General features: G+C 23.5%; 1 protein-coding gene across 1 annotated transcript; it reads left to right on the forward strand.

Annotated features, from left to right (window-relative positions):
- Window positions 1-502: 502 nt before the first annotated feature.
- LOC112688264 (angiotensin-converting enzyme-like) lies at window positions 503-11,346 on the forward strand. The gene is made up of 15 exons (XM_025561368.1): window positions 503-595; window positions 1,169-1,306; window positions 2,032-2,190; window positions 2,841-2,943; window positions 3,025-3,168; window positions 3,565-3,756; window positions 4,053-4,167; window positions 4,678-4,830; window positions 5,694-5,818; window positions 5,893-5,991; window positions 6,059-6,135; window positions 7,209-7,369; window positions 9,368-9,490; window positions 10,901-11,082; window positions 11,150-11,346. Exons 1-15 carry the CDS (start codon window positions 503-505, stop codon window positions 11,248-11,250), a joined length of 1,965 nt encoding a protein of 654 aa, XP_025417153.1. The 3' UTR covers window positions 11,251-11,346.
- The last annotated feature ends 839 nt before the right edge of the window (window positions 11,347-12,185 follow it).

The following is a 12,185-nucleotide window of genomic DNA, read 5'->3' on the forward strand; positions in this document are numbered from 1 at the left end:
ATATACATTATATACTAACTAATAACTATTAATTTTTTTAATCGGTATAGCTCGAAAACTAAAAAAGTAATTTACAAAACGAACATTTTTATTTTACAACTTAAAAAATGAAACTTCATTTTTGAGTATCTCAAAGTGTAAGGATAGATACAAATTAAATAACGAGCGAAAATAGTATAACCGGCAAGAATATAATGTAATTGCTGTCCGTTACAGATGATGATCACAATACAAGTTATTACAATAGAGACTCGAAGAAATGCGTTCAAATAATTTTACTTTGACAGTTGCCATTTGTGAACCAAACAGAACATACATACGTTGTTCCATGAAATTTAATTAATTTTTATCAATTTATGTATTATTAACAATTTTTAATTAATGTTAACATAGTTTTCAAATATTTTAGAGAAAAAAAATTGTTTGAATAACTTTTTTTATTTTTTAAAAAAATAGGTTTGAAATGTTCTAAAGCACAATCATAACGTAAAATAAGTATAAAATGGAAAGCACTAATATATTTATTAAAACTCTTGTTATTTTGACAATAGTTTTAATAAAATATTCATTGGGGCTAGATTATTCAAAAATTCAGGTACGTATTTTAATTATTTTTTTTATTCTTAAGTTGTTAATTATTATAATTATATCTAATGGCGTATACTTATGTCAAAAACTGATAATTTAATACTTCACAATAATTGTTAAAAAAATTATTTTTACTAAAATGTAATTTAACATGATCAATATCTAACAATTACAATTACTTACAATTCATGTGTTGAAAAATAATATAATCCAATAGTTTTTTTATTAGTAGTACTCAAAGATTGTAGGTTGAAATCCATTATTTGATGGTACATTTTATTTAATCGATACTTTATTGAGATTAATCGAAAAATGTGAAAAAGAAAAACTGTTAAAATATTGTTGTGGAATTTTACGCCACTTATACTGTTAATTAACATTTTTTAATATCAATATTTATTTTAATCTTTTTTTATTACTTTAACTTTTTAAATATGCAATATTATAAACATTTAATTTATCAGTATTATACTTTATTTGGTAAATTTATTTTAATTTATTTATATAAAAAATAAATTACAGCACTCACAAATATTTCAAATAAATAATAGGTATTTATAAAAATATTTATCATACTTAGGGACATAATACAAATGTGGATGAAGCAATGCAATTTCTTCGTGAATGGGAAAATGAAGCAATACCATTGTGTAATAGAGTAACAACAGCCCAGTGGATATATGCAACAAATATAACGGAATATAATAAGAAACAAATGGTGAATTCACAATTTTTTAAACACGTTTTACAATAAATTTAATTACAATCTAATAAATAAAACAATAAATTACTATAGTCAAAGTACCTACTATTTTTCTCAAACTAAAAATAAAAGAACTCCAAATTATAGCCGAATCGAGTCGTATTAAAAGAAGAAATGACCAAAAAAATGCAAACATCAAGATTAATAATATTAATGAATTATATTTTAAAAGATCAACAGATTTAGTTCAAGTTGTTGAGGTTTTTGAGTTCTCATTACTTGACTACATTGGCGTGTAAATTAATGTAGGTTTAGTGATTTATATTAGTTATACCGTTTATTTACTAATAGTAATTTATATTGTCTATGACTTAAACATTTTTATTTTTATAACAAATTTTATATGTGCATATCTTACCTCAATACATTAAATTAATTTAAATAGTAATTATTTTCAATACTGTATTGAGCATTACAGCTTATTTTTAACCCTCACACTAAATTCGTAACTATAGCTTAAAATTATTTTAAATGTATACGTGGAGTCGATTATAAATGCTTATAAATTATTAATGCTCGATGTATATTTATAATAATATAATCATATGGGTACATAAACATGTAAAATAGTCAACTAATAATTTAAATCACAGATAATCACACGATTACTATTCTAATGTTTTCATTTTAAAACAAATTATTGTATTAAACCTTACAACTGTTACACTTATATTACAAAGATAGACGAACAAAAACTACAGTCGAAGTTCAATAGAGTATCTTGGAGGAAGGCTTCGGATTTCATGTGGACTCGTATATCGGATCCTATCATACAAAGACAACTTAAAATTTTGGCTCTGAAGGGTCAATCAAATGTGCCCGATATAAAAATAAATCAGGTAATTTTTTTATTTTATTTGTATGCATATACATTTAAAGTGAGTAAAATTGAAAACTAAAATGTTTTGTTAGCTTATGTTTATGTATTTTTTAAGTACATATTGCATTTTTAATAAAATATAAAAGATGAATATTAAAAAAACCCCAATTTCATATTAATGGTTAGTGGCAACTATAGTATATATTTTAAAATGTATTTATTGAGACAAGAATAAAGTAATAAACACACTACCTACTCATGAAGTTGCTTAATTTTTGTTAATTTATCATTTATCTCTTATGATAACCTACTTTAGTATGAGTACAAATTTGCTCTTAATATGATAGTTTGAAATATAATGTATGCAGATTTTAATGTTAGAAAAAAATATATTAAAAAATTCCATTCATATAAAATAATCTAAGATAGAGGCTTAAGACTAATAATTATATAGTTAAATAATAAAAATTACGGTCCAAAATTTTTTTTTTTCCGTAATTCATAAGTTAACCCTTCACTTTTCCTAACCAAATATGACACAACAAATATACATAAACAATGTGCAACTATATTTTGACTTTATGAATTATTATTTATCTGCTTTAAAATAATAAAATAAAATGTAATTCATATTCATTATTTTGAAATATATCTATTTTTATTTGATAGATGCATTCGATCTTAAATGAAATGAAAGATATTTATGCAAAAGCAAAAATATGTCCATTTAATAATAGATTTACGTCATACTGCGATCTTAGTCTTGAACCAGGTATTAATTAATCACTTGTAATTAGTATAACAAATTATTGTTTAAATAATAAAATTATTATTAAAAATAAAATTCAAAAAGATTTAGTTAAAGTGATGGCCAACTCAAGAGATTTTGAAGAACTGTTGTACACCTGGCGCTCGTGGAGGGCTAATATTGGACCAGAAATTCGGCCTAAGTATATAAAGTACATGGAATTGGTAAACGAAGCAGCAAAATCAATAGGTATAACTCGAATGATACTAAAAATAAAATGTAATAATATTGCAATATGCGTTTAGTCAAAATTTTGATCATAGATTAGGAAATTACATAAAATATTAATTTTACACATTTAGAATTGATCGAGTTATAAACGATCTATTTATCGATTTATCAACCACAAAGCTTGTGGTTCTAATAATAATCTACTTTTGATCAGGAACTTCTATTCACAATATAATATTTTTATAGTTGGAAATTAATTATATTTGAGAACTTAAAATATCATAATTGATGAATTTTCTGAAGAACTTCTAATTTATCCAAATCAAATTATTAAAAAAAAAAATCAGAGCCTGACACTTTATAACGTACTTATGCACGATAAATATTTTTATCATGATTCTTGTAATTCTGTAGGTTTTGAAGATGCAGGTCAGTATCAAATAGCGATGTATGAAGATGCAAATTTTAAAGGAAAACTTGAAAATTTGTGGATATCTATAGAACCGATTTATAAACAACTCCACGCCTATGTTCGCAGAAAACTAGTTTCTTATTACGGCACTCGCAGAGTTCGAGCTGATGGACCAATTCCTGCACATCTACTAGGTTGGTTGTTTATAAATTATTAATCGCTTAAAATTAATAATAATGAACTAAATACTCATTAAATACAAAATTAATTATTTATATAATAATAAAATTTGTAACACAACACTCCCTTGAGTCAATTTTACTTTAATAGAGGTTTTGGAAAAAACAACATTTTTGAACAATAATCTAATTTATGAATAATTGAAAAGTGAAACAAATTAATATGAATGGTCTTTATAAATATAATCGTTCATTTTGTTCATATTTTATAAAATAACATTGTGTTTGTATAGTTTTTTATATTTCGCTAGGTAACATGTGGGCACAGAACTGGAAAAACATAATTGATTTAGTGATTCCATATTCAAGAAAAAAGCGTGTTGATGTTTCCAGTGAAATGTTACGTCAAGGATATACACCTTTAAAGTAATACATAAGTTAGATAACCAATACTAAATTAAAAAGAAATACATGGCACAATCAAATTAAACTCTTATTGATTGTAAGATTTGGAAATTTTACCATTTAACCAAGTTTTAAGTTTATTTAGAATTCCATATGATTAAAAGTTTTTTTTTATTTTTAATTGGATTAAAAGTTATATTTTATAATATATCATATTCATACAACTAGTTTTTATCTGTTCATATAATTCATTATTATGTATGAGCAAACCTAAAAATCCAAATATTTGAAAGAATTTAATCAAAACTAGACGTGAGAACATTCAGTTGAATATAAACATTATCTTATATAATTAATTTAAGGAATTTAAAAAGACAATTGATTTGTATTTAAAAATTTTGAATTTTAATTGAAAATATGAAAAAGGAATTTAATTTTATGAATGGTTTTCAATCTAATAATAAGAATTAAAACAAATAATGAATATTATAATTATAATTTATTATTGTTGATTGTAATAATTTATTCTAGAATGTTCCAAATTTCTGAAGAATTTTTTACATCACTTGGTTTAAAAGCAATGCCAGTGGAATTTTGGCACAATTCAATTTTAGAAAAGCCAACAAATAGACCAATTTCGTGTAAAGCATCAGCTTGGGATTTTTGTAATAAATATGACTACAGGTAAATTAATACACATATATATGTAATTAATACACACATATATTATACTCACATTATTTTATTTTGTATACTTATAAAATGAAATTATTACACCTGAAAAATATCTAGCCATATCAAAATAAATAAAATAAATGCACTTTTATTTATCAGCTTATTATTGATTTTTTTTTTTTATCGATTTAAAGTTTTAAAGTTTTCATACTTGGTAATCTGCTTAGTAATGTAATACAAGAGAAATAATAATAAATAATAAACTTTTAGTAATGCTGCTAGAGGTTTGGCTAGGAGAAGGGTGTGTTTAAATCCCTTCCCCTCCGTAATTTCAATGAATTTAGAAAAAAAGTATTGTTTAATATTTTTATACAATTTAAGTTTAATATCATAAATATTTGCCAGGGTTATTTATATAATTTATTTTCGATGTATTCTATGGAATTAATTATTACCAAATGTATTAACTTGTGAAATACATTTGAAATACCGAGTAATAAAAATATTGAACCTTCCTAGATAATAATGTTTAAACACAACCTTGAAAACTACGACGGATATCAATGATATTATTTTTTAATAGTTTATTCTTTAACGAGTTTAGCTAAATTCAAAACTAATAAATAAGTTTTAATAAGTAAAAAATTACATTATTTGGAAACTTTCATCATAATATACTTACTAGTAGTACCATAATAAAATTGAGATTTGAGAAATAGCTCATCTTTAGTTAGAAAACTTATCAACATTCTGACCCTAACATTGACATGTTCTTATTATTTTCGTTATTTCAAAGCTTTAAATTTTCATTAAGCGTGTAAATTAATTGTTGACCATTAAAAATAGTTTAATACTAAATTGCACTACTTTAGAATAAAACAGTGTACTGAAGTTTCAATGGATGATTTATTTTCAACCCATCATGAAATGGCACATATTCAGTATTATCTCCATTATTCAGATCAGCCAATTCTTTTCAAAGAAGGGGCAAATCCAGGTTCGTACTATATTTTGTGTTGATTATACTTATATTGAAAATAATAAGTAAGATTAAGAAATTCATATATTTAGGTTTTCATGAAGCATTAAGTGATTCTATTATTCTTTCTGTTTCGACACCCCGACATTTACATAGAATTGGACTGTTGAATAATATAACCGACGACTATGGTGAAATTCATTATAATTAAAAATATAATTTTTATTGAGTTGTATATAATTTTTTTTTTTTTTTTAGAAAGTCAAATAAATTTTTTAATGGAAATGGCTTTAGAAAAAATTGCTTATTTACCTTTTGCCTACTCAGTTGATTTGGTGAGTATTCATTTTAAACAATAGTAAATAACTGACTGAAAATTATTGTATTATACTCGTATTATTATAATAATTATTACCTAGGTAATTCATAAGATGTAAAAAAAAATATTAACTTACAAGTATTATATAAATGATTTTAGAATAAATAATACATCAACTATTAAAGAAATTAGATCGATGTATTTTATTACTATAGGTAAAATAAAATAAATTAATTTTTAAGTGTGACATTTTCTCGAAATTGCTAAAGTATTTTATATGCTGTCGTATTTTATATTAATATAATATATATTTATTCTTTCATAATATTAAATATTTCTTACCTTTTAAAATAAAAATATGTTCAATTATTAATTTAAAAGTACTCAGTTTGGTGAAAATACTAGTATGATTAAAATATATAACAAGACATCTGAAAAAATTATTTAAGTTCGGTGTCTATTATCAAATAAGTTTTTCCGTATTATCAAATTTCAAATTTTTAAATAGACACGAAGTCTTTGGTTCCTAAAATATTTGTTTTTAAATTGGCCTTTGATTTAGACCTTTGATTGACCTTTGATTTTTCTACTGAAAAAGTATAAGTGTTATCTTCTCCTCCCAATAGGAAATTATACAAAGTAACAAATACTTAAAATATAATAAAAATACTTTATGTGAAAACATTTTAACAAAATCTACTAAAAATTAAAAATTACTCATATATATTTTTTTTAAAAATGTTGTTTCAAATGTCACACCTGATAAAATGTAAAATGTTTTAAAATATGTGCATATACTTGTAAATCAATTTAGAATCCCTATGATTCGATTGCAATTGATCATCTTTCAAATGGATTTTATATCAATAATAGAGAGAACTATTTCTAAAAAATAAACTCTTCGAAAGAGAATCAAATTTTTAAATATAATTTATCTTTTTTCAAGAACCCGTGTGATCTTCGGTGGCACATTTTCTACACTTTTTGCATTTTGTTAATTAATTTGAACGTATAATTGTTATAAGAGTTCCTGCTAATACAATATACATAAGATGTAGATAGTTTACGTTAATTAACTGAATATTATAGTGGCGATGGAGTGTATTCTCCAAGGGCGTGAATAATCTAAATGCTCGCTGGTGGGATTTAAAACTACTATACCAAGGAATTATTCCGCCAATAGCCAGAGATGAAAAAGATTTTGATCCAAGCTCAAAATACCATGTTATTGCCGATACTTCATATATAAAGTATGTACAATATTTATTATCTTGTCTTGACCAATTTTAATCATACTTCACGTGCATATAATATTATTAATAAACTAAATAATAGAGCTATGTAATTGAAGTATGATTTTTACACCCATCACTTGTATAAGTCTCTTAAAATGTAAATACATTGCAAGTACAGATATAAAATGTAATGGACTGTACACTGCTATTATACTTTGTATTAATTAAAATTTATTAATAATTTGCAAAATTCAGGAGAGTATAAAATATGATAAAAGACTAACGTAATATAAATAAAATATGCATTTATATATTTTGTAAGTAGAATATTTTTATTATTTTTTATTCAACAATTAGCTTTCCGATTTCTCACATAGCACATAAATATTATATAAAATAGATTATTATAAAAAAAAAATAAGTTGGAATTTTAAAAACTTTATTTATAAAAATTGTAAAAATACCTGTAATATCTAATTAACTATAAATACTCATAATGACAAATTAAAGTGAGGTATATTTGTCAACTACCAGTATAAAATTGAAAATTTGAAAAATTAAATACTAAAATCAACATTATAAATAAAAATAAAAAGTAAGAAAATCAAAAGTATTTAAAATAATAATTATTTTCTAATTTGCATGTAATTTTTAATGCAATATTTCACATATGAAAATAGTGTGTATTATATTTTTACAAAATTAAATGGACTACAAATACTTTAGAAGTAGGTATTTTTCTCCAAACAATTTATACAAAACAAGAACATCTCATCATTATACAACCAATTTATATATATTATCTTATTTTCTCGAAATCTAAGACATATATAAAATTACACGGTTGTAATATTTATGTTACTCATATGATATAATATTTCATACCAAAATTGATAAACTTTTTTAATCATGCGTGTAGCTCAATCGACCTTTGGATTTAATATATTTTTTATTTTATCGTGTCTTAAATTACTTTTTTGATTTAGGATTTCTAATTTTAAGTAAGCAATGCTGTACTAATTTTAATTTATCTAATAATATTTATACTCAACTAAATGAAAATCTATATGTTCTGCAATGTTAATCTACCTGTGGAGTTATTTTATTGCGATTTTTTACATTAAAAAAAAAAATATATATTACATATAACTATTGTTTTTTAAGAAGTATAATCAAACTATTATAAATCACAAATGAGACGATTTAATATGTACGTTATACGCGTTGAAACTAATATGGCCGTTAATGATCTCAAAATATAATTATTGTATTTCATGATAGTTATAACCAGGGTTCATAATTTCACGCCCTAAAAAATGCCTAACAATGCATTTATGCACTTAAAATTGGCAAAATATGCTTTGAAGTATGCCTTAAAAAGTTAAAAAAAATATGCATTTATATGCACTAAATATCTATAACTATGCACGTAAAAAATGCTTACTTAAAAAAATAATAAATAATTTTTGAAATAACATGAATTATCTATTCGTTTTTTTGTAGCTATATTTTATTTTTTTATGTCATAATTAAAAAAAAGAAATTTAAATACTATTTAATACTATTCTTGAGCCTTTATGAACTGCGTATAATATACGTCTTTGTCAGTAATTAATTTTAAATCTGAAACTTTTGAAACAAATTTATTCATTAAATGTACGAGTATCATGAAGATAAAAAAAAGAAAAGATGATACAATTTCTATTTTAATATATATATTTTCCATTTAGATTTTTGATAGATTCTAATAGAATGTTGTATAATATGCTTGATAAAATAGAAGTATGCATAAATATGACAAATATATTAAAAAATGTCAAATATGCAAAAACATGCAAAATAAGATTTCATGTATTTAACCGTGGTACCCTGAAATGGATTTCTATGTCATCTAGCATTAAATACAACTTTGCAAGATTGATATGCAAATGCATGAACTCACGAACTCTGGTTATAACAGTGCATTAACAAACTTATAGTTGTCGTTACTATAAAGATTCTTTTATATTTCAGATACTTTATCAGTATAATTTTACAATTTCAAATACACGACGCCTTGTGCAAAGCATCAGGACATGTTGGTCCATTACATACTTGCGATATATACCGTTCAAGAGAAGCTGGCAGAATACTAAGGTACCGACATTTATTCATGAGGTTAATATGTTAATGTTAGGCTGAAATTGTTCAGGATTACTATGTGAACGAAACAATAATTTAGTTGATTTAAAGACTACATTTTTACATAATTACAATTTAATAACGTCTATCTGTCCCAATGTTTGTTGTACATACCTATATGTATTCTGTATTATACAAAATAGATTATTGGTTTCAACATTATCAATATTGAATATTAAATATTGGTATTCAATATATATATATTGATTTAACCGTATATTCAATTATACAAAAATTATTAATGCAGTCAACCATCAAAAATTATTGACGAATATTTAAAAAAAAAAAATGTAACAGTCTTTTAAATATAATTGTTAAAATCTTTTGATATTTATGTCTTTGAAAATAAAATGATTAAAATCATACTATTCAGTAGGGAAGTAGTTTAAATAAACTTTAGATGTGTTTACTGTTTTTACTACACATAAATAATGGAACCTCTATTTAACTAACTTAACGATTCCTTGAAAAAGTTTACTATCAAGATTTAATTACATTATTATTACAAAAAACCTCGTTTTTATTTTGCATTCATTTACTGTACGCAAATTATAGCAATTACGTTAGTTGATTGTACTAACAGCTAAATGGTACTAAAATAAGCTATGCAATATAGAAAACTATTAATCAAATAGAGTACAAAGCATAAAAAAAATATTTCGTTCTCTATAAGTTTTCAAATTATCAGATATTTTACTAACCATTTTCATACGCTATTACATCTGTAAAATTATATACAGTTTCGTTAAAAACGTTTTTAATAACAAACTCCATTTTTACCTAAATAACTTAAGAAGGATTTAAAAAAAAAAAATCTAATTGTTATGCAAATAATAAATAATTAGTTATTATAACGTTCTATTAGATAATGATTCAATATTGAAAAATGTTAATACGATGAAACTTTAATATAGGTCAAATTTAGTATTAATAATACGAGTACAATATCTAAATGATTAAAATTCAACACTTCCTGATTACATTTTATGTAAAATATCAAATTTTTATACATTTGATAATACACCTCTTCTCGTAATTCATAGAACATAGGTTTTGTAATTAGTAATATTTTTGATTGAATAAATAGATTTTTTCTTCTCACACATTATATACTTAAGAATATTCGAGATTCATTAATATTAATCAATTTTAAGACTTTTTCCTTCGGTAATTATTTTAAATTGAATAACTATAATTTAATCATAAATCTTTTATATATATATACTTATTTGTTTATTTATTTATTTATATATTTATTTACAGTACGACATGTATCCTATGTTACTTAGTTTCGTTATTTCTCAAAAACTATAAAATAATATTTATTTTTTCTGAGTGTTAACTGTACATTTATATTTTTGTTAGTGAAGTAATGTCTATGGGATACTCAAAGTCGTGGCCACAAGTTATGAAAATTCTTACCGGAGGAAAATCTAGTGAAATAGATGCACAACCTTTGATTGAATACTTCAAACCACTATCACATTGGCTAGTGAATGAGAACAAAGCAGAAAGAATCGGATGGTCTACGTTAAACGAAGATATCGGTAACACAATAACAATGAATTGAAATAATATCATAAACTAATTAAAATATATTGTTATTCAATTTAGCGCTGTTTGAACCACTATCGAAGGCTAAAAATAGCTACTCAGTCGACAAACATTTAATTATACTTGTAATCTTTAACATTGTAAAAAATATATACTATTAATTTTACATATCAACTATAGTAGATTACACCACTCAATAACTCGTATATTGATTTCAACTATGTAATTATAGCTTACCTTTTTAGTATTATTTACTATGGTCCATTTTTAACCTTTATGGTAAATATTTAATATTTATGTAAGTTTAAATATATTAATTTATTTTATAATAATTTGCCCGTTGTATTAATGGAAATAAAACAAAGGATATTATTATTTTCAATGTATTGTTAAAATATTTATAATGCCATTAAAATTAAAAGTATACCTTTGAAATTTACTGACACACACTCACATAAACACACTAACATTCATAAACCAATATAAGCTGCCTATCATAATATCAGTAGACCAATATTGACCGTAGGTAAATTATCCTAATCACACAACATGAAGGGTCCGATTGACATGAAATATGGTACCTACATAAGTTATGCTATATGAAAACTATGGAGACTATAAAGAATCCAGTTTAATTTAGCATTGTTATAGCAGAAAGAAAGGTAGGCACATACAATTTATGAAATTTGTTTAAATTTAATATTATAAAGTATAAAGTTTTCCATTGGTATTTCAACTATACTAACTATACTGTTGTTTAATTAGATTGAGCATATGATAACTATTATTAAGGTTTAATTTAGAATCAAGCAATTATTTTTTGAAAAAAAAAATACGTCAAAACTTGAAATGAGAGAATTCGACGAATTAGTACGTCGTTTGCTAATCTATTATGTGAAAGAACTTGAAAAAAACATTTGCTTGTGGTTGTATAAGGCTTTTATTCGGGTTAATCCACCCATTAGATGGATACAATACTTTAAACGCCGTTATAAACTTGTTTGCCTAGCCGTGAGGAACAAAGATAAGTGTCCAAGAAGCCAAATCGTTAATTTAAAATGATTTTAGTTTTTTTTTGTGACTAGAGCTTCAGGTA

Source organism: Sipha flava, unplaced genomic scaffold, assembly GCF_003268045.1.
Source record: "Sipha flava isolate LNK unplaced genomic scaffold, YSA_version1 385_pilon_pilon, whole genome shotgun sequence".
Lineage (NCBI taxonomy): Eukaryota > Metazoa > Arthropoda > Insecta > Hemiptera > Aphididae > Sipha > Sipha flava.

What these genes read in the sequence shown, in the direction of transcription:
- LOC112688264 (XM_025561368.1), top strand. Translation starts at nt 503, where the DNA reads ATGGAAAGCACTAATATATTTATTAAAACTCTTGTTATTTTGACAATA. An exon ending in TAGATTATTCAAAAATTCAG is followed by an intron (nt 596 to 1,168) that starts GTACGTATTTTA and finishes TATCATACTTAG; the next exon opens with GGACATAATACAAATGTGGA. An exon ending in AATTCCTGCACATCTACTAG is followed by an intron (nt 3,757 to 4,052) that starts GTTGGTTGTTTA and finishes ATATTTCGCTAG; the next exon opens with GTAACATGTGGGCACAGAAC.